The sequence below is a fragment of the Dama dama genome, chromosome X (genome assembly GCF_033118175.1).
Source record: "Dama dama isolate Ldn47 chromosome X, ASM3311817v1, whole genome shotgun sequence".
Taxonomy (NCBI): Eukaryota; Metazoa; Chordata; class Mammalia; order Artiodactyla; family Cervidae; genus Dama; species Dama dama.
In genome coordinates, this window is record NC_083714.1 from 138,476,053 (window position 1) to 138,496,453 (window position 20,401).

The 20,401-nt window shown below is 40.4% G+C and overlaps 1 protein-coding gene across 1 annotated transcript in view; it reads left to right on the forward strand.

The window, feature by feature from the left end:
• VEGFD (vascular endothelial growth factor D) overlaps window positions 1-20,401 on the forward strand; it is a 41,920-nt gene that overhangs the window by 6,850 nt on the left and 14,669 nt on the right. Inside the window, exon 2 of the mRNA XM_061136625.1 lies at window positions 17,047-17,257. Within this exon, the coding sequence (XP_060992608.1) occupies window positions 17,047-17,257 (211 nt within the window). The remainder of the gene's footprint in view (window positions 1-17,046; window positions 17,258-20,401) is intronic.

Sequence of the window (20,401 nt, forward strand, 5' to 3'; positions counted from 1 at the left end):
TGGCAAAACCTGATCTGTGTCTATTTTATCTTCTTCATAGACTGTATCAGGACCTGACATTTTTTATTTGCTTGTGTATAGGGTAGGACACATCACTTCTGGTCACAACCTCTTTGACCGCCTGCCCCATCCAACCACCAGGGGCCAGAAAGCGCAAGCCTTCCCTGTGCTCAGAAGGTAGAAAGCTGGAACTCTTTGGTGATTAGTATTAATGACTAACCCACACAACTCTGGTCGGTTCTAAGTGTTTCTGAACATACCACTGAGATGGGAGGTGACTGTGGTTGGATACTGGGGTAGAATCATGGAAGGAAGGAAGATACTTGGGTTTCTTTATGCTGCTCAGGAGGCTCCTTTTTCCTGGAAAAGGAAAGCTGTACATTCAGTTCAGTGAACATTTGTGGAATGTCCACTGTGTGCCAGGCACATGACTGGAAATGACATTTTTATAAAATAAAGATGTCTCAGTTATTTGCATGTCTTACTAGCAGCCAAGGAGCTCAACTTGGCCTGTGAGAAGGATAATTTTAGTGCCTGAAACCTTAGGTAATAATGAAAATTTTAATGAGTCTTTCTGTCATTCATTGTCATCTAAATAATTATACCACTCCTATCTTTGAGGAAAATATTGCTTTCCTAAAATCTAGGTTTGCCTGAAGTTATTTCTGGGGAAAGAAAATGACATATCAAATATTGCAATGGCAGAGATTTTGTTATTTATGGTTCCATTCTGGAGGGAGTTGGCAAGAGTGTGATTTTGATTGAAGGAATTCCCTGAGTTCATCTGTATAAGAGACCCTCTGAAAAGAACTGTTCATAACTTGCTTCATAACTGTCTTGTCACAGCAAGACTGGAGATCACTGGGCATATCAGACAATGCAGAGGCTGTAGGTGAGGAAGAGGAAAGCTGTGGATGCTAACATGGGACCACTGCATCTTTAGGAGAAAGATGAAAATTAAGCATCCTGGGCTGACTGCCAGTGGCATGGCAAAGGGCTGCCTAATAAAAAGGAGGCTGAGGTTTGGCCTAAAGATCTTCTGACCACCCAGCAGATTATGTTTTACTTAGGCTGACATATGGCTGTAGGAATCACAATAATGCAATGTGACAATATAGTCCAAATTTCAATGGTTCAAAACATTGATAACCAGCATTACTGTGGCTGAGCTGGGAGTCAGGATCAAGGCTGAAACCAAAGGTTGAGTATGGGTCTGCCCCACGTAACTCTCATCTGCCTGGATCAGTGGTCCAGAAGGGACACATACTCACAGTGACGGCAGAAATGTAGGAGAGCAGTGTAGTCACAAATACATTTCAACACTCTGCTTGCATCATGTCTTATAACATCCCATTGGTTGAAGCAGGTCACGTGGCCCAACGTCAGTGGGGCTGAGAAAGATACTCTTCTCTTGGGGGAGGCACGTGGAGGCAGTGAAATTGTTTCTAACAATAACCTAATTACCATAAAGACTTTGCCTTATTTCCTTAGATGTTGGGCCCTTCATCTTTGAGGTCAGTGATAAAGATACTGTAACAGATCTTAGGGATATATTCTCCTGGGGTTATTCAGAGCATTCTTTTAGAGTTTTGCCACTCAAGCCCATCCCACACTAATTTCCCCCCACATGTCCTAAGCATAGATGCATCCAGTCGGAGCAGAGATATTAGAATGGAGCATGGATTTAAAACATGTAAAGGGAAGCATACGCCCCTCCTTGCATGCTAGGCAATCTGGCTGGGGAGAAACCATCCTGCAATACTCATCAAATTAGAGGATGTGGAGGTCCCAGACACCTCAGCCATCTAGTATCCCCTTAAAATACCCAGATAGCTATGCAAACACACTTGCACAAATGTATACATACACACATTTACAATTTCTGTGTCTGTAGTTCCTTTCCTTAGTCTAAGTTTAATTAAACACCCTGGTTTCTCACATTTATACATTTAAATGTAGAACTGCATGAGTCAAAGAACCACCAGTAGCGTGAGGCCCCACTAAAGGGCCAGGTTTCTAGATTTCAGAGCAGCAGGACCAGGCCTTCAGCTGGCTCCATCTAAGTCATCATGAGCAAGCGTGCATTCTCCTCCCTGCCCTCAGTTGGCATGGCCCACACTATTAGGTGTCATCTGTAATGGGGAAGGTTGGATTCTAATGACAAAGCACAAAGGTTTAAGAAGTGGGTGGTTTTTCCTTCACTCACCTGTAAAGACCTAGGTAAGCCTGGGTAGATACTTGAAAATTGGCATTTCATCTGAAAATACCTCCAAGAAATATTAAAAAAAGATATTTACCCTGCAAAAGCTTTTCTCTTTTAAATTTTTATTTACTATGGTTGGAGTGGCCCTATCTTGCTCTTTTCAAACTCAACTCAAGTTGCTCAGGGAAATCAAGACCCATGAAACACCTCTGAACCCCAACACAGGACCAGATGCCCCACCCCTGAGAAAGGAAGGAAAGGCAGTGAATGTTACCGAGTGCCTCCTCTGTATCTGACCCTTTCCTACTTATGACCCTTGGTAATCTCCACATCGGCTTTATGAGGAGTTTTGCATTCTGAAATGAGGAAACCATGACTTAAGAAATTAAATAATTCACCCTCAGTAAAATAGCTAAAAAAGAGCAGTGCCTGGATCCAAACCCAGCTTACTTTATATTTTTAAAGTTACTCTATGGCAAAGATTATCATTTTTCCCATTTGATGTGCTGTTCTGTGAATTTTAACACAGATTTCTGTGACCACCACCATAATCAAGATACAGAAAAAATTCCTTTATGCTACTCTTCAGTCTATGCCCCAATCAGCAATGCTGTAGAAGCTGAATTCAAATGGTTTGTGAAGACCTACAAGACCTTCTAACCAACACCAAAAAAGATGTCCTTTTCATCATAGGGGACTGGAATGCAAAAGTAGGGAGTCAAGAGATACCTGGAGTAACAGGCAAGTTTGGCCTTGGAGTACAAAATGAAGGAGGGCAAAGACTAATAGAGTTTTGCCAAGAGAACGCACTGGTCATAGCAAACACCCTCTTCCAACAACACAAGAGATGACTCTACACATGGATATCACCAGATGGTCAATAACGAAATGAGATTGATTATATTCTTTGCAGCCAAAGATGGAGAAGCTCTATACAGTCAGCGAAAACAAGACTGGGAGCTGACTGTGGCTCAGATCATCAGCTCCTTATTGCAAAATTCAGGCTTAAACTGAAGAAAGTATGGAAAACCACTGGCCATTCAGGTATGACCTAAATCAAATCCCTTATGATTATACAGTGGGGGTGATGAATAGATTCAAGGGGTTAGATCTGGTAGACAGAGTGCCTGAAGAACTATGAATGGAAGTTCATAACATTCTACAGGAGGCAAGTGACCACAACCATCCCAAAGAAAAAGAAATGCAAGGCAGCAAAGTGGTTGTCTAAGGAGACTTTACACATAGCTGAGAAAAGAACAGAAGCAAAAGGCAAAGGGGGAAGGGAAATATATACCCAACTGAAAAGAAAGCCTTCTTAAGTGAACAATGCAAAGAAATAGAGGAAGACAATATAATGGGGAAGACTAGAGATCTCTTCAAGAAAATTAGAGATACCAAGGGAACATTTCATCCAAAGATGGGCACAATAAAAGACAGAAATGGCAAGGATCTAACAGAAGCAGAAGAGATTAAGAAGAGGTGGCAAGAATACACAGCAGAACTATACAAAAAAGATCTTATGACCTGGATAACCAAGATGGTGTGGTCACTCACCTAGAGCCAGACATCCTGGAGTGTGAAATCAAGTGGGTCTTAGGAAGCATAACTACAAACAAAGCTAGTGGAGGTGACAGAATTCCAGCTGAGCTATTTGAAATCCTAAAGGATGATGCTGTTAAAGTGCTGCACTCAATATGCCAGCAAATTTGGAAAAGTCAGCAGTGGCCACAGGATTGGAAAAGGTCACATTTCATTCCAATCCCAGAGAAAGACAGTACCAAATAATGTTCAAACTACTGCATAATTGCATTCATCTTACATGCTAGCAAAGTAATATTCACAATTCCCCAAGGTAGGCTTCAACTTTATGTGAACTGAGAACTTCCAGATGTTCAAGCTGGATTTAGAAAAGGCAAAGGAACCAGAGACCAAAGTGCCAACATCCGTTGGATCATAGAAAAAGCAAAGGAATTCCAGAAAAACATCTACTTCTGCTTTATTGACTACATTAAAACCTTTGACTGTGTTTATCACAACAAACTGTGGAAAACTGGTTGAGATGGGAATACCAGACCACCTTACCTGCCTCCTGAGAAACCTGTATGCAGGTCAAGAAGCAACAGTTAGAACTGGACATGGAACAATGGAGTGGTTCGAAATTTGGAAAGGAGTATGTCAAAGCTGTATATTGTCACCCTGCTTATTTAACTTTTATGCAGAGTATATCATGCTAAATGCCAGGCTGGGTGAATCACAAGCTGAATCAAGATTGCTGGGAGAAATATCAACAACTTCAGATATGCAGATGATACCACTCAAACACCAGAAAGAGAAGAGGAACTAAAGAGCCTCTTGATGAAGGTGAAAGAGGAGAGTGAAAAAGCTGGCTTAAAACTCAACATTCAAAAAACTAAGATCATGGCATGCAGTCCCATTGCTTCATGGCAAATAGATGGGGAAAAGTGGAAACAGTGACAGATTTTATTTTCTTGGGCTCCAAAACCACTCCAGATGGTGACTGCAGCCACAAAATTAAAAGATGCTTGCTCCTTGGAAGGAAAGCTATGACGAACCTAGACAGCATATTAAATAGCAGAAACATCACTTTGCCTACAGAGGTCTGTATAGTCAAAGTTATTGATTTTTCCAGTAGTCATGTATGGATGTGAGAGTTGGATCATAAAGAAGGCTGAGCACCAAAGAATTGATGCTCTTGAACTGTGGTGTTGGAGAAGACTCTTGAGAGTCCTTTGGACTACAAGGAGATCAAACCAGTCAATGAATCCTAAAGGAAATCAACCCTGAATATTCATTGGAAGGACTGATGCTAAAGCTGAAGCTCCGGTACTTTGGCCATCTGATGCAAAGAGCCAACTCATGTGAAAAGACCCTGATGCTGAGAAAGATTGAAGGCAGGAGAAGAAGGGGATGACAGAGGATGAGATGGTTGGATGGCATCACTGACTCGATGGACGTGAGTTTGAGCAAATTCTGGGAGATAGACAGGGAATCCTGGCATGCTGCAGTCCACGAGGTTGCAAAGAGTCGGACATAAGTTAGCGACTGAACAACAACCCTTTCATAGTCATACCCTCCTCCCAGCCTCTGGCAACCTCTGCTCTGTCCTCCATCACTATCATCCTGGATTTTTGAGAATGTTATTAATGGAATCCTGCTGTCAGTAACCTTTTGAGACTTGCTTCTTTCACTCCTAGTGCCTTTGAGATCCATCCAAGTTGCTATACATACCAGCCATTCATTCCTTTTTACGGCTAAGTCATATTCCATGGGATGGGTGTAGCACAGTTTGCCTAAGCAACTGTTCACATACTGAATGACATCCTGGTTGTTTCCAAGTTTTTTAGCTCTTTCAAAGAAAGCTAGTATAAACATTCATGTTAAGGTTTTTGAGTGAATCTACGTTCTTGCTTATCACAGGTAAATTCCCAGGAGTGGGACTGCTGGGTCATATGGCGAGTGTCTGTTGAACTTTGTGAGAAAATGCCAGCATGTTTTCCAGACTGCTCTACCACTCAAAGCCAATTTTACGCCATTCTCATCCACTGCCCTCCCCTCTCCAGTCAGCCGTCTGTCCAGACCACAGAGTGGTTTCAAGTATCAGGCAAAGCTTCCTTTTAGGAGATGCAATGTCCTTGAGAGCTACAAGAGGCAAAGGCACACAACTTCAGTTTGGCCTCCTGAGTCTAACATGACCTGGGCAGGTTCCTTGACAGGCTGGGGGAGTGAGAAAAGGGAAGGGGTGTGGGGGAACAGTATCTGTGGACAGCTGGGAACATGATGGTGCAACTTGGACCCCAAACCAGAGAAAAGTTGGTGGTTTGGGCTAAGCCTTAAACATCAAGCTGAAGATGAAATGCTTTTCCAGTCAAACAGAAGTTTGCTGAGAGGTGAAAGGAGCATGGAATTATTTGTCTTGAAACCGGATCCACCTCCCTAAACCCACTGTGAAGGGAAATAAATAGCTGATGGTGGTTCCCTGAACTCCAGAGACTGATAGGCAGAGGACTGGTTCCCCAGGCAACACTTGTAAATCCCAAAGCAAATCCAGGGAAAGTCACATGAAATGTGTTCCCTCCACAGCGCACTCGGAAGCTTGTGGATCTTGTGGATCTTCCAAATATACAAATTCTCTCTACCCCACCCCCGTATCACTAAACTTCCTGAAGACAAACTGCCAATACAGTTTGACAAAATAGCATCATCAGTTTTGAAAAGGCTGAGAAACACAGACCCACAGTTCTGAGAGATCCAGTGGGGAATATTGCAAAGCTGGTCTCCTTTTTCATACCTAGAACAGGAGGATTCTTAAGAGCATGGGACCCAAGAACAACTTTTGGCAACAGTTGGGCTCTGACAGCTCAGAGCCAGGAATGGAACTCAGCCGTGTACTCCCAAGCCATGCCCCTTCCTCTTGGCAAAGTATTTATATTCTAATTTTTATTTTCCTTCAAATAGTTTCTAGACTGCCATGTGGAAGGATTAGAATTTACTATTCCATGGTAAATTCCAGTAAGTTAAAGCAATGCTGTGTTGTGCTAAGTCACTTCAGTCGTGTCTGACTCTATAACCCTATTGACTATAGCCCACCAGGCTCCTCTGTTTGTGGGATTCTTCAGGTAAGAATACTGGAGTGGGTAGCCATTCCATTGTCCAGAGGCTTTTTCTGACCCAGGGATCCAATCTGTGTCTCTTAGGTCTCCTGGATTGGCAGGCGAGTTCTTTACCACTAACGCCACCTGAGAAGCCCTAAAGCAGTACCTGTTACTTTTAATTCTGTTCTGGAGATAGGTTATTTTGGCTCCTTGAGAACTGTAGCAATTTTTTCCCCTGTCATCTAGAATGGTCTCATATAAGACAGCTGATCCCCTTGTTTTATCCTGGAAAACAGTTTTGTTGGCCTTCCATCTTGAAAAAGTCATTCAGATTGGGAAGTGGGCCACAAACAATCCAGTGACTTGAGTTTAAAAAAAAAAGGCTTAGAAAATCCAGTTCAGCAAGATACTCATCCCAATATTTTGAAGCCAAGGTATAAATCAAAGGAGTTTAAAGAATAAGACTATTTCTCAGCATACATCAACCATTTATTCCCCACTCAGTAAACTTGTACAGAGCTCAGGCACTCACGCAGGCCTTTAAACCATCATGCACCATCCCGGAAATGAGTATTTCTCCTACAACTCTCTTGGGAAGATTTCTTAAAGAAACTTCATTTTGAAATAATTATAGAAAAATTGCAAAGGTAACCTGGAGGATAGCCTGTGTGTCTTTCACCCAGCTTCCCATAAGACTAGCAACCAGTAGGGAAGTTTTTAAAAAATCTTCATGGCAAAGAGCTAACACCTATCCTACTCAAACTCTTCCAGAAAATTGCAGAGGAAAGTAAACTTCCAAACTCATTCTATGAGGCCACCATCACCCTAATACCAAAACCAGACAAAGATGCCACAAAAAAGAATACTACAGGCCAATATCATTGATGAACATAGATGCAAAAATCCTTAACAAAATTCTAGCAACAGAATCCAACAATGTATTAAAAAGATCATACATTATGGCTTTATCCCAGGGATGCAAGGATTCTTCAATATTCACAAATCAATGTGATACACCACATTAACAAATTGAAAGATAAAAACCATATGATTATCTCAATAGATGCAGGGAAAGCCTTTGACAAAATTCAACATCCACTTATGATAAAAACCCTCCAGAAAGCAGGAATAAAAGGAACATACCTCAACATAATAAAAGCCATATATGATAAACCCACAGCAAACATTATCCTCAGTGGTGAAAAACTGAAAGCATTTCCCCTAAAGTCAGGAACAAGACAAGGGTGCCCACTCTCACCACTACTATTCAACATAGTTTTGGAAGTTTTAGTCACATCGATAAGAGAAGAAAAAAAAAATAAAAGGAATCCAGATTGGAAAAGAAGGAGTAAAACTCTCACTGTTTGCAGATGACATGATCCTCTACATAGAAAACCCTAAAGACTCCACCAGAAAATTACTAGAGCTGACCAATGAATATAGTAAAGTTGCAGGATATAAAATTAACACAGAGAAATCCCTTGCATTCCTACACACTAACAATGAGAAAACAGAAAGAGAAATCAAGGAAACAATTTCATTCACCATTGCAATGAAAAGAATAAAATACTTAGGAATAAATCTACCTAAAGAAACAAAAGACCTATATATCGAAAACTATAAAACACTGATGAAAGAAATCAAAGATGACACAAATAGATGGAGAAATATACTATGTTCATGGATAAGAAGAATCAATATAGTGAAAATTAATATACTACCCAAAGCAATCTATACATTCAATGCAATCCCTATCAAGCTACCAATGGTATTTTTCAGAGAATTAGAACAAATAATTCCACAATTTGTATGGAAATACAAAAAACCTCAAATAGCCAAAGCAATCTTGAGAAAGAAGAATGGACCTGGAGGAATCAACCTGCCTGACTTCAGACTATACTACAAAGCTACAGATATCAAGACAGTATGGTACTGGCACAAAGACAGAAATATAGATCAATGGAATAGAATAGAAAGCCCAGAGATAAATACACACACCTATGGACACCTTATCTTTGATAAAGGAGGCAAGAATATACAATGGAGAAAAGACAATCTCTTTTAACAAGTGGTGCTGAGAAAACTGGTCGAGAATGAAAGAATGAAAAATGAATGAAACTAGAACACTTTCTAACACCATACACAAAAATAAACTCAAAATGGATTAAAGATCTAAACATAAGACCAGAAACTATAAAACTCCTAGAGGAAAACATAGGCAAAACACTCTCTGACATAAATCACAGCAGGATCCTCTATGACCCACCCCCTGGAGTAATGGAAATAAAAGCAAAAATAAGCAAATGGGGCCTAATTAAACTTAAAAGCTTTTGCACAATGAAGGAAACTATAAGCAAGGTGAAAATACAGCTTTCAGAATGGGAGAAAATAATAGCAAGTGAAGCAAATGACAAAGAGTTAATCTCAAAAATATACAAGCAGCTCCTGCAGCTCAATTCCAGAAAAATAAACGACCCAATCAAAAAATAGGCTAAAGAACTAAACAGACATTTCTCCAAAGAAGACATACAGATGGCTAACAAACACATGAAAAGATGCTCAACATCACTCATTATCAGAGAAATGCAAATCAAAACCACAATGAGGTACTATCTCATGCCAGTCAGAATGGCTGCTATCAAAAAGTCTATAAACAATAAATGCTGAAGAGGGTGTGGAGAAAAGGGAACCCTCTTACACTGTTGGTTGGAATGCAAACTAGTACAGCCACTATGGAGAACAGTGTGGGGATTCTTTAAAAAACTGGAAATGGAACTGCCATACGACCCAGCAATCCCACTGGTGGGCATACACACCGAGGAAACCAGAATTGAAAGAGACGCATGTACCCCAATGTTCATTGCAGCACTGTTTACAATAGCCAGGACATGGAAGCAACCTAGATGTTCATCAGCATAAGATGTCCAGCAGGATAAGAAAGCTGTGGTACATACACACAATGGAATATTAGTCAGCCATTAAAAAGAATGCATTTGAATCAGTTCTAATGAGGTGGATGAAACTGGACCCTATTATACAGAGTGAAGTAAGTCAGAAAGAAAAGCACCAATACAGTATACTAACGCATATATATGGAATTTAGAAAGATGGTAATGATGACCCTATATGCGAGACAGCAAAAGAGATACAGATGTAAAAAACAGTCTTTTGGACTCTGTGGGAGAAGGCAAGGGTGGGATGATTTGAGAGAACAGCAATGAAACATGTATATTATCAAATATGAAACAGATTGCCAGCCCAGGTTTGATACATGAGACAAGGTACTCAGGGCTGGTGTTCTGGGATGACCCTGAGGGATGGGATGGGGAGGGATGTGGGAGGGGGGTTCAGGATGGGGAACACATGTCACCCATGGCTGATTCATGTCAATGTATGGCAAACCCACTATGATATTGTAAAGTAATTAGCCTCCAATTAAAATAAATAAATTAGTTTTTTAAAAAAGTAATCCAAGGAGGGAGGTGAATCCACACTCTACAAATGTAGTGGAATGTATGCTAAGTCAATAAGGCCTAGGCTGGGCCAAAAAAATAAAAATAAAAAATCCTTATGGCAAACCTGTAACCCAGACCCATAAAATAAGAATATCTGAGGCTGGGATCCAAGCACTAGTGTTTTTCTGTGAGGTTTCTTCCCAGACAGGTTCAAGGTGAAGCCAAGATTGGGAACCTGTGCTACAAACACTTCTCAAAGTGTGGCCAACCAATCAACAGTACCACAGGCACCTGGGCACTTGTTAGAAATGCACCACTCTAGGTCTCCCTCCAAACCTACTGCCTCAGAACCTGCATTCTGACAAGATTGCTGGGTGACTGGTATGCACAGGAAGTTTTGAGAAGCATTGCTCTATACAAAAGATGAAACAGACCACACAAACCTGGGCCTGATCACAATATTTGTCTAATATGTGTGTATTTATTACAGTTAAATTCCTTCATCAGCTGTGCATTAAGTACTTACATAAAAAGATGAACCTGACCACATATTCTACCCTCAAGGAGATCATAGTCTAATAAGGGAAATGTAATATCCTCATTAAAAATATAGTCTAAGTTAGGGATATCATAGAAAGCTTGATGGAAAAAGTGGCTGGTGATTTGGACCTGGAAGGAGGATACTCCGGGGAAGAGCCTTGAAAAATAAGTGATGCAGTTTGAATAAGTAAGTAATGTCAGGGTTAAACTTTCTATAGCATTTCTATTTATTCATACATTTAATAAATATTTAGCTCTTACTATTTTTTCTTTGTATAGCTTTTATTTTTATGCTAAGACAAATGTTGATATATCCCGTTAGTTTTTTTCCCCATTTTTTATTTAAATATATTTAAAAATATTTTTACAGTGTTGTATTGGTTTCTGCCATACAGCAACGCAAATCAGCCTTAATTATACATCCCTGCCCTCCCTCCCTCGCCTCCCTCCCCTCTCCCTATCCCATCCCTCCAAGTCATCACGGAGCTCCAGGCTGGGCTCCCTGTGCTACACAGGAACTTCTCATCAGTCATCCATCTTACACCTAATAGTGTGTATATGTTGATACTACTTTCTCTGTTCATCCCACTCTCCCTCCCCCACTGTGTCCACAAGTCTGTTCTCTACATTTGCATCTCCATTCCTTCCCTGCAAGTAGGTTCATCAGTACCATTTTTTCTGGATTCCACATATATGCATGAATATGCTATATTTATTTTTCTCTTTCTGACTTACCTCACTCTGTATAACAGGTCCTATGTTCATGCACCTCACTTAGAACTGACTCAAATTCGTTCTTTTTTATGGCTGAGTAATATTCCACTGTATATATCTACCACATCTTCTTTATCCATTCATCTATTGATGGGTATCTAGGTAGCTTCCATGTCCTGGCTATAGTAAATAGTGCTGCAGTGAACACTGAGGTACATGTGTCTTTTTCAATTATGGTTTTCTTAGAGTGTGTGCCCAGTAGTGGGGTTGCTGGGTCATATGGTAGATTTATTTCTAAAGGAAAAGGAATAAAGGAATCTCCATACTGTTTTTAAAGGAATCTCCAGACTGTTTTCCATAATGGCTGTATCAGTTTACATTTCCACTGGCAGTGTAGAAGAGTTCCTTTTTCTCCACACCCTCTCCAGCATTTATTGTTTGTAGATTTTTTGATGATGGCCATTCTGACTGGTATGAGGAGATACCTCATTGTAGTTTATATTTGCATTTCTCTAATGATTAGTGATGTTGAGCATATTTTCATGTGTTTATTGGTCATTTGTATGTCTTCTTTGGAGAAATGTCTGTTTAGGTCTTCTGCCTATTTTTTGATTGGGCTGTGTATTTTGCTAATATTGAGCTGTATGAGCTGCTTATATATTCTGGAGGTTAATCCTTTGTCAGTTTCATTTGCAATTATTTTCTCCCATTCTGAGGGTTATCTTTTAATCTTGTTTATTGTTTCTTTTGCTTTGCAAAAGCTTTTAAGTTTAATTAGGTCTCATTTGTTTATTTTTGTTTTTATTTCCATTACTCTAGGAGGTGGGTTAAAGAGGATCTTGCTGTGATGTATATCAAAGAGTGTACTGCCTATGTCTTCCTCTTTATTATTTTTAACTGAACTATAGTTGATTTATAATGTTGTGTTAGTTTGAAGTGGACAGAAAAATGATTCAGTTATACATATACATGTCTATTCTTTTTCAGATTCTTTTCCCTAATAGGAAAAGTAAATATTGAGTAAAGTTCCCTGTGCTATACACTAGGTCCTTGTTGGTTATGTATGTTATATATAGTAGTATTTGTATGTTAATCTCAACCTCCTAATTCATAGCTCTACCTATTGCTATGTGAATAAAACATACCATTACTCCTCCAGTGGTTCTTAAGACACAGTAGGGAAGAGAAGCATTAAGTAAGTAATGGCAAATAATTCTTCAGTGTCAGTGGTGGTAAGTGCTGAGGAAAAGGAAGGGGAGCTAGGAATCCATATGATTGAAGGACCAGACCCAGGCAGGGGTGGGAATTGTGGGAGAGGTTTCCATATGGAGGTAACACCTGGTTGAGAAAGGTTTAAGTTAGAGTGGAGGGCATTCCCAGCAGAGGGAACAGTGGGGACTGAGGCCAAAGCAAGAAGAAATAAACAAAAGAGCAAACCAATGAAATGGGTGTCCAGTGATATCTCATTGTTCAAGTCTCCGATATTTTACATTGCCTCCCAAACTGGATACAACTAGCCTGGCCTTTAAACTTCCAATCCTTCCTCTTTTTTATTTTAAACCACTATATTGTTATACAAGTTACATACTATAAAATTTAACCATTCACCTGTTTGAAGTAATTCAATGGTGTTTAGTAAACTTACTGAGTGGTGCAGCTATCTCCATATAGGATCCCTTGTGTGTGTGTGTTCTCAGTTGCTCAATTGTATCTAACTCTTTGCAACCCCAACCTCCTCTGTCCACGGGATTTGCTAGGCAAGAATACTAGTGTGTGTTACCATGCCCTCCTCCAGGGGATCTTCCTGACCCAGGGATCCAACCCGAGATTCTTGCATCTCTGGCATTGGCAGGCAGGTTCTTTACTGCTGCACCACCTGAGGAGCCCAAGATCCCTTGTGCCCCTTTACAATTAACCTGAATTCCCATTCCCAGCCCCAGGCAGCCAATAATCGATTTTCTGTCTCTTGAGTAATCCTTAGGAGTGGAATTAGTTGATCATACCATGAGTTAAACTTTTTAAAGAATTGGCGAACTCTTTTCTAAAGTGACAGCACCATTTTACAATCCTATCAGCAATGGATGAGGGTTCCCATTGCTGGGCATCCCCACCAACCCTTGGTGTTGTCTTCTTGACTGTGACCATCCTCAGTTCAGTTCAATTCAGTCGCTCAGTTCCGTCTGACTCTTTGCAACCCCATGGACTGCAGTACACCAGGCTTCCTTGTCCATCATCAACTCCCGGAGTTTACTCAGACTCATGTCCATTGAGTCAGTGATGCCATCCAACCATCTCATCCTCTGTCATCCCCTTCTCCTCCCACTTCAACCATTCCCAGCATCAGGGTCTTTTCCAATGAGTCAGTTCTTCACATCAGGTGGCTAAAGTATTGGAGTTTCAGCTTCAGCATCAGCCCTTCCAATGAATATTCAGGACTGATTTCCTTTAGGATGGACTGATTGGATCTCCTTGCAGTCCAAGGGACTCTCAAGAGTCTTCTCCAACACCACAGTTCAAAAGCATCAATTCTTCAGCGCTCAGTGGCTGTTAAGTAGTATCTCACCCCACCAACCTCTCTTCCTAATCTTACTTTCCAGCCCTCTCACTCTCAAGCCCACTCTTTACCCAACAAAAATGAACCCCCTGCTGTTTTTTCCCAATGGGGCTCCTTGATATCCCCAAATTATGCCTTTGGTCACTCTTCGATTGTGTTCTTTGACTTGATATTGGAGGGAGAGGCATGGAAATTGAGAGCTCAAATGATTAAGAGTACAGAATGCTTTTGATTTCCCCACAACATGGACACTTGCAAATTCCTCCTCCAAACCTGGCCACCATACCTTTCCAAATATCTTGCCTGTAGTGTTAGTCACACTCGGCCTAGATGACTTCCTGGGCCTGAGCTGTGCAGGTGCTTGTGCTTCCTTGGAGAGAACGCCAGGTGAAGTCAAAAATTAAGGAAAACTGACTATCCTTCCTATTGTCTGCAGGAAGAAGTATGCATTGAAATAACAGTAAATCTTGTTACAAAGATCTTAAGTCTCAACTTAGAAACTGGCTTGTGGTAGCCAAGACATCAGAGAATGATTTGCTATTTAGGAGGGAAATTGCTAACAGTCTTGAATTAATGACCACAGATGTATAAAAAGATGCTGTTGTGACAAAAAGCAGTGATCTGGTAACACTTCCTCAATTCCTCTTGCTGAGTGCTTTCTGATTATTTTAGTTTTCATTAGCACTTCCATTAGAAAATAGGAAGAAATTATAAGCAACTTGGCAAATGTTTGGTAGTGAAAACCAGTGAAATTCATAGTTTTAATATGTACTGGGGGCTATATTTACACTTTTTAATTTTAATGTTTGTCTTGTTCAAGCAGATAAAATGAACTATACAAAAATCCACCAATGCAGAAAACCTCTTGGAATTAGTAGTCATTCTTGACCCTTTGTAAACACATGCCCACCCCCTACCCCCACAAAGAATTAGTTGTCAGCTTTCTGCTTATTCCGAATTTTTAGTACCTCCACTTGTAAGAGCAAAATAACTGTCTGCAATTTCTGAATTATTTCAAACTAGGTTTTAAATTATAAGGCTTAAAGTTTGCTTAAATAACTTATACTTGAGTGAACACTTCATTTTTCATGATGAGGTAAGTTGTATGAGCCCTTCAGTGGCCTTAATTCAATCCAGAGATTTGATTATTTCCTCCTGAGCTCTCATGGTTGGATAGTTTGAAGATATTTCTCAGATTGAATTGAAACTTGTAAGAGCTATGAAGCCTTATCATTTTGAAATTGAAATTTGCCTCAATAAATAAAAATCCTCTCAGAGTACAATTTTTAAAGCATTTAAAAAGCTATTTGATTGTTTTCATTATTTTCATGGGGAAGCAGTCTTGTAACAAAATTTTATTCCACAGAGTGGATTGAATATGAAGTAGTTATAGTGTCCAACTAGAAGAGGGAATGAATAATCATGAAATAAGAAACTATTGAAAAATGAGCCTTAATAGCACATCACTGAATTTCAGAGTTGCTGAAGAGATTGGCAGTTATTCAATTTCATCCCCGGATTTCTTAGATGAAGCAGTTGCAGAATGCTCCTGAAATTCAATGTCTATTCCCCAAACCCTATCTGTGCTCTTCAGGCTTCCTCCACCCCTTGCTCCCAGAAAACTGCCTTGAGACAAATTTCCCAAAGAAGTGAGAAACCATAGGTGTCAATGAGTCCTGTGATCCTCAGGCCTGGATCATCTCTATGAGCCTCCTCTTTCAGACCCTCATTCATTCATCCTCTGTCTGCTTATCTCTGGAACTTACATCACACCAACCCCTCTAGGTCCTTGCTTTCCCTCCTGCATATGTTCTTCCGCTCTGTTGGCTCTTTCCCTCAGTTCATAAACATGTTTGAGATTCTCACACCTGTTAAAAACATGCACACATACATACATTCACATTCATATCTGGACTTCCAAGTAAAATGACCTTCTGCACTCATGTTTTCAGATGGCTTACAGTCCATAGCCATGATTGATAAAATAAAAAGTTGATCACAGGATGGTAAACATCTGCAGATGGCAAACATTTGCAGAAATGGCACCAAAAACATGACGTTGAAGAACTCAATATGTTACATACCTTAAACCTATACTACATTATCTGTAAATTGTATCTCAAGAAAAACAATTAGAAAAAACCCCATGAAACTGAAGCTGCAGAACTGATGGACTCCTCTGGAAGGTGGAGGCCATCAAGAGTTCAGCTCCAGTGGGTAATGGGCTTCTGGTGGCTTTAGGCAACCCTTGGCTTATGAGTGTGCTACTTTAACCTCTCCCTCCGTCTTCACGAATCCTCCTCTTCTGTGTCCATGTCTTCCCTATTCTGACTTTTATAAGGATGTTTATATTTGTATTTAAGTTTATTCAGATAATCCAGGGTGACCTCATCTCAAGATTCTTAACTTTATTACATCTACAAAGATCCTTTTCCCCCACAAAAGTCTTACTTGCAGGTACTGGGGTTTAGGATGTGGACATGTCATTTAAATGTCTGCCATTCAACCCACTACAATGTTGTCTTTAAATTATTATTTATTTCCAGGGGAAATAAGTCATTCCATTGATCATAAATAAACAGAATGTGGATCAAAATTACTACTTGTCATTTGTCCTAGGTACCAGTGTCCCTTTTGATAATCTAATTTTTAGCTCTATTTACATTTGTGAAAGTGAAAGTTGCTCAGTCGTGTCTGACTCTTTGCGACCCCATAGACTATACAGTCCATGGAATTCTCCAGGCCAGAATACTGGAGTGGGTAGCCGTTCCCTTCTCCATGGAATCCTCCCAACCCAGGGATCGAACCCAGGTCTCCAGCATTACAGGCAAATTCTTTACCAGCTGAGCCACCAGGGAAGCCCAATTACATTTGTAAGTGCTAGCAAAAAAATGCTTGTTATTAAGACAAAGTAGAAATTGAGTAACTTGCTTGTAAATCAGATCTTTTGGTTTGTTTCACTTTAAGCGGGCATCTCGGTCAATGTTAGAACGATCTGAGCAGCAGATCAGGGCGGCTTCGGGTTTGGAGGAACTACTGCAGATCACACACTTCGAGGACTGGAAGCTATGGAGATGCCGACTGAAGCTCAAAAGTCTCACCAGCACAGACTCTCGCTCAGCATCCCATCGGTCCACCAGGTTTGCGGCCACTTTCTTTGACATGGAGACACTCAAAGGTAGGTGTGTGCAGGCGGAGGCCAAGTCCTACTCTTTATCTACTAGTAATGAATGCGCCAGCTTCTACCGAAAGTCTGAGCAGGGCAGGCACGTGGCAAGGAGAAGAAAAGGGGGTCTTTGATTTCATAGCTTTGATTTAGTGGAGAATTCTGGTTTCCTGTGTTTACTCAGCAGAGAAATCGACCCAATATGATTTTGAGATCAAAATTCAATACCAAATAACACTTCACAATATAGAAATATAGTAAACTCAGAGTTATGAGGGCAAAACAAACCCAGAAAGACTGTTCTTAATAGAAAAAATCATTGAATTTACTTAAAAAATAAAAAAACTTGGGTATTCATTAAATAAGGAGCATTCAATGGCCAGACATACATGGATGAAAACCAGTAGATTAGCTATAGCTTTTTATGTCTTCAAAACTCTGTGATTTTTTAAAGTAAGAATGAAAAGCAGAATTTAGAAGCTGAGTTGGAATAATGCCTACTGGTATTACTAGGAGAATAATGGAGAGGAAAATTCTCTAGACAAAAGAATCCAGATTCTGGACTAGAAAATAACATGATTTGAAATAAAGGGAATGACTATTCCCTAGTAAGCTTTGCAGGTTCTTTATAAGAAAATCATTGTCTTGATGTACTGTCCTGTAATGAAAGAATCACTTGCCAAATACAGTTGTGTGACCTCCAATTAGACGTTTAGCTTTTTTCTTTCCTTTTTAAAAATTTTTTTGGCCATGACACACACCTTACTTCCTTCCGCAAGCAGGGATGGAACCCATGTCCCCTGCAGTGGAAGTACAGAGTCCTAACCACTGTACCAACAGGAAAGTCTAGCATCTCACTTTTTGATGACATGTCACAAGAACACAAGAAGCCACCGTAGCATTGATAAGCTAACATTTTAGATTTGATTAACATATGATTACCTAGTATTGGATTGTAGCTATTGCATAATAATTCAAATGGATTGCTCAGCCAAAATTATTCTTGTCTTTCTCTATAAAGTTATCTTTATTTTCTTCAATTTGTAAAAGGATAATGTTGAATGGGCTGCTGTTGTTGGCTGTGGGGAAAGCTGTGCATAGGCAGAATAAATCCCTTGGCAGCACTGAGGCCTGGGTGTGAAGAGGATGCTTGATGTGTATGTGTATGACTATGTCTGAAAAAGTTGAGATGGTTGGAACCATGGCCTAGAACCCAATTTAGCCAGAGGTCTGCAACTCTAGTTGTTTCTATGTGGTGAACTAGCATGGACTTCGTGAAAGTAAAGGGATGAAACTTCATCTGAAAATTCAGGGCTTTAACCAGATTACCTGCCTTAAGGCCTTAGGCAAGCCTGAAGCTACTCTGAAGATGGAGATAAAGAAGCAATTACCATAAAACTAAGACAAGGTAATTTTAAAAAGTCGTTGATGTTGAAATGAACATTTTCTAAGGAGGAAACCGTAACATTTAAAAAAATATTTTAAAAATCATAAATTAAATACAGAATTTGCTAACTCTAAAATGTCTCTTATTACATGGCAGGTGGGGGATCATCTAAAGTTAATTACTAAGAAGTAACAGGTGGCGCTAGTGGTAAAGAGCCTGCCTGCCAATGCAGGAGACATAAGAGACGCAGGATCGGTCCCTGGGTCAAGACAATCCCCTGGAGAAGGAAATGGCAACCCACTCCAGTATTCTTGCCTGGAGAATCCCATGGACAGAGGAGCCAGGCAGGCTACAGTCCATAGGGTTGCACAGAGTTGGACATGACTGAAGCGACTTAGCACACACAGAAGTAGCAAATAATGAAACCCATGTGGTATCCCAATGATAATTTCTTATATTTCATGTATTTCAGGGTAATTCCCCGAGGAAGAGCAGCCCTGCTGGGCAGTAGGAAAGGAAGTAGAGATATGAAGCCTTTATTCAGTGACAGCGGTCATAGTTCCACACAGCGTTCTGACTTTCAAAACTTGGTTTTATAAAAAAGCAAATGGAAAGCAACATTTAAGTGGAATTTTAAACAAGAAAGAGTTTTGAAAGTTGATTACTTGTTTTTTCAGTGATTTATGATTAATAATAGTGATTTAAACAGTACCTAATTGGATAATTTATTTCTCATGTTTACAGCCTTCAGGCTCTGTATGTAAATATTCATAATCAAACATTTTAAATGGTTTGTTGGGCGAAAAGATTTTATTATGGAAAAGGAAAGTTTAGGTAAACTGTGTAGTATAGGCAGTGCTTTTCAGCCAGCCAAACATACTTTGTGTTTTCAATGATCTAGGAAGCAACATATGAGGAAATTTGAGATTAAGGGGTCGGGGGGCGGAAAGGAGAAAAGCTGTGGGAAAGATGTCTTAAGGGAATAATTTATAGACTAGCATCAGATCTGCAACAATAATATTTTATCTTTATCCTTCAGGTAGGAGTTTGCTCTATCCCTTCTAGTGGAAACACATTCACATATACAGGAATTCGGAATGTGAGCAGAGACCAATTAGATTTTTGAACATAAGATAAAAACAAAGAAGAGTTTATTGCTGTGTAGCACATTACCCCAAAACTTAGTTGCTTCAGACAGCATGTTTTGATCTCACAGTTTCTGTGGGTCAGCAGTGCAGACATGGGCTCAATTGGTGTCTCTCCTTCAGGGTCACTCCGGAGGCTTCAGTCAAGGTGTCAGCTTGGGCCATAGGCACCATCTCACGGTTCAGTTAGGGCCGGATGTGCTTCCAAGTTTCCTGAGCAGTTGCTGGCAGGATTTAGTTCCAGACAGGCTGTTGGGCCGAGGATCCCACCTCCATTGCCACCTGTTGGATAGAGACCACCCTCACTTGCCCGCCATGTGGGTCTTTCCAACATGGTGACTTGCTTCCTCTAAGGCTGCAGTTGAGAAGGCAAGAGAGGGTGCCAGCAAGAGAGGGTGACTGCTAGCGAGGTGGAGAGCAGTCTTTGTTAACTTCACCATGGATGTGCCATCCCACCGCTCTTGCTGTCTTTTCTTCATAAGAATTGGGGTACTAGGTCCAGCACACATGCAGAGGAGGGGATGACAGAAGGGTATGAAAGCCAGGAGGTGGGCATGATTGCGGCTCAGATTAGAAGCTCCCAGCCACAGAGGGTTTTAGCCACCCCCACCCCCAGCCTATATA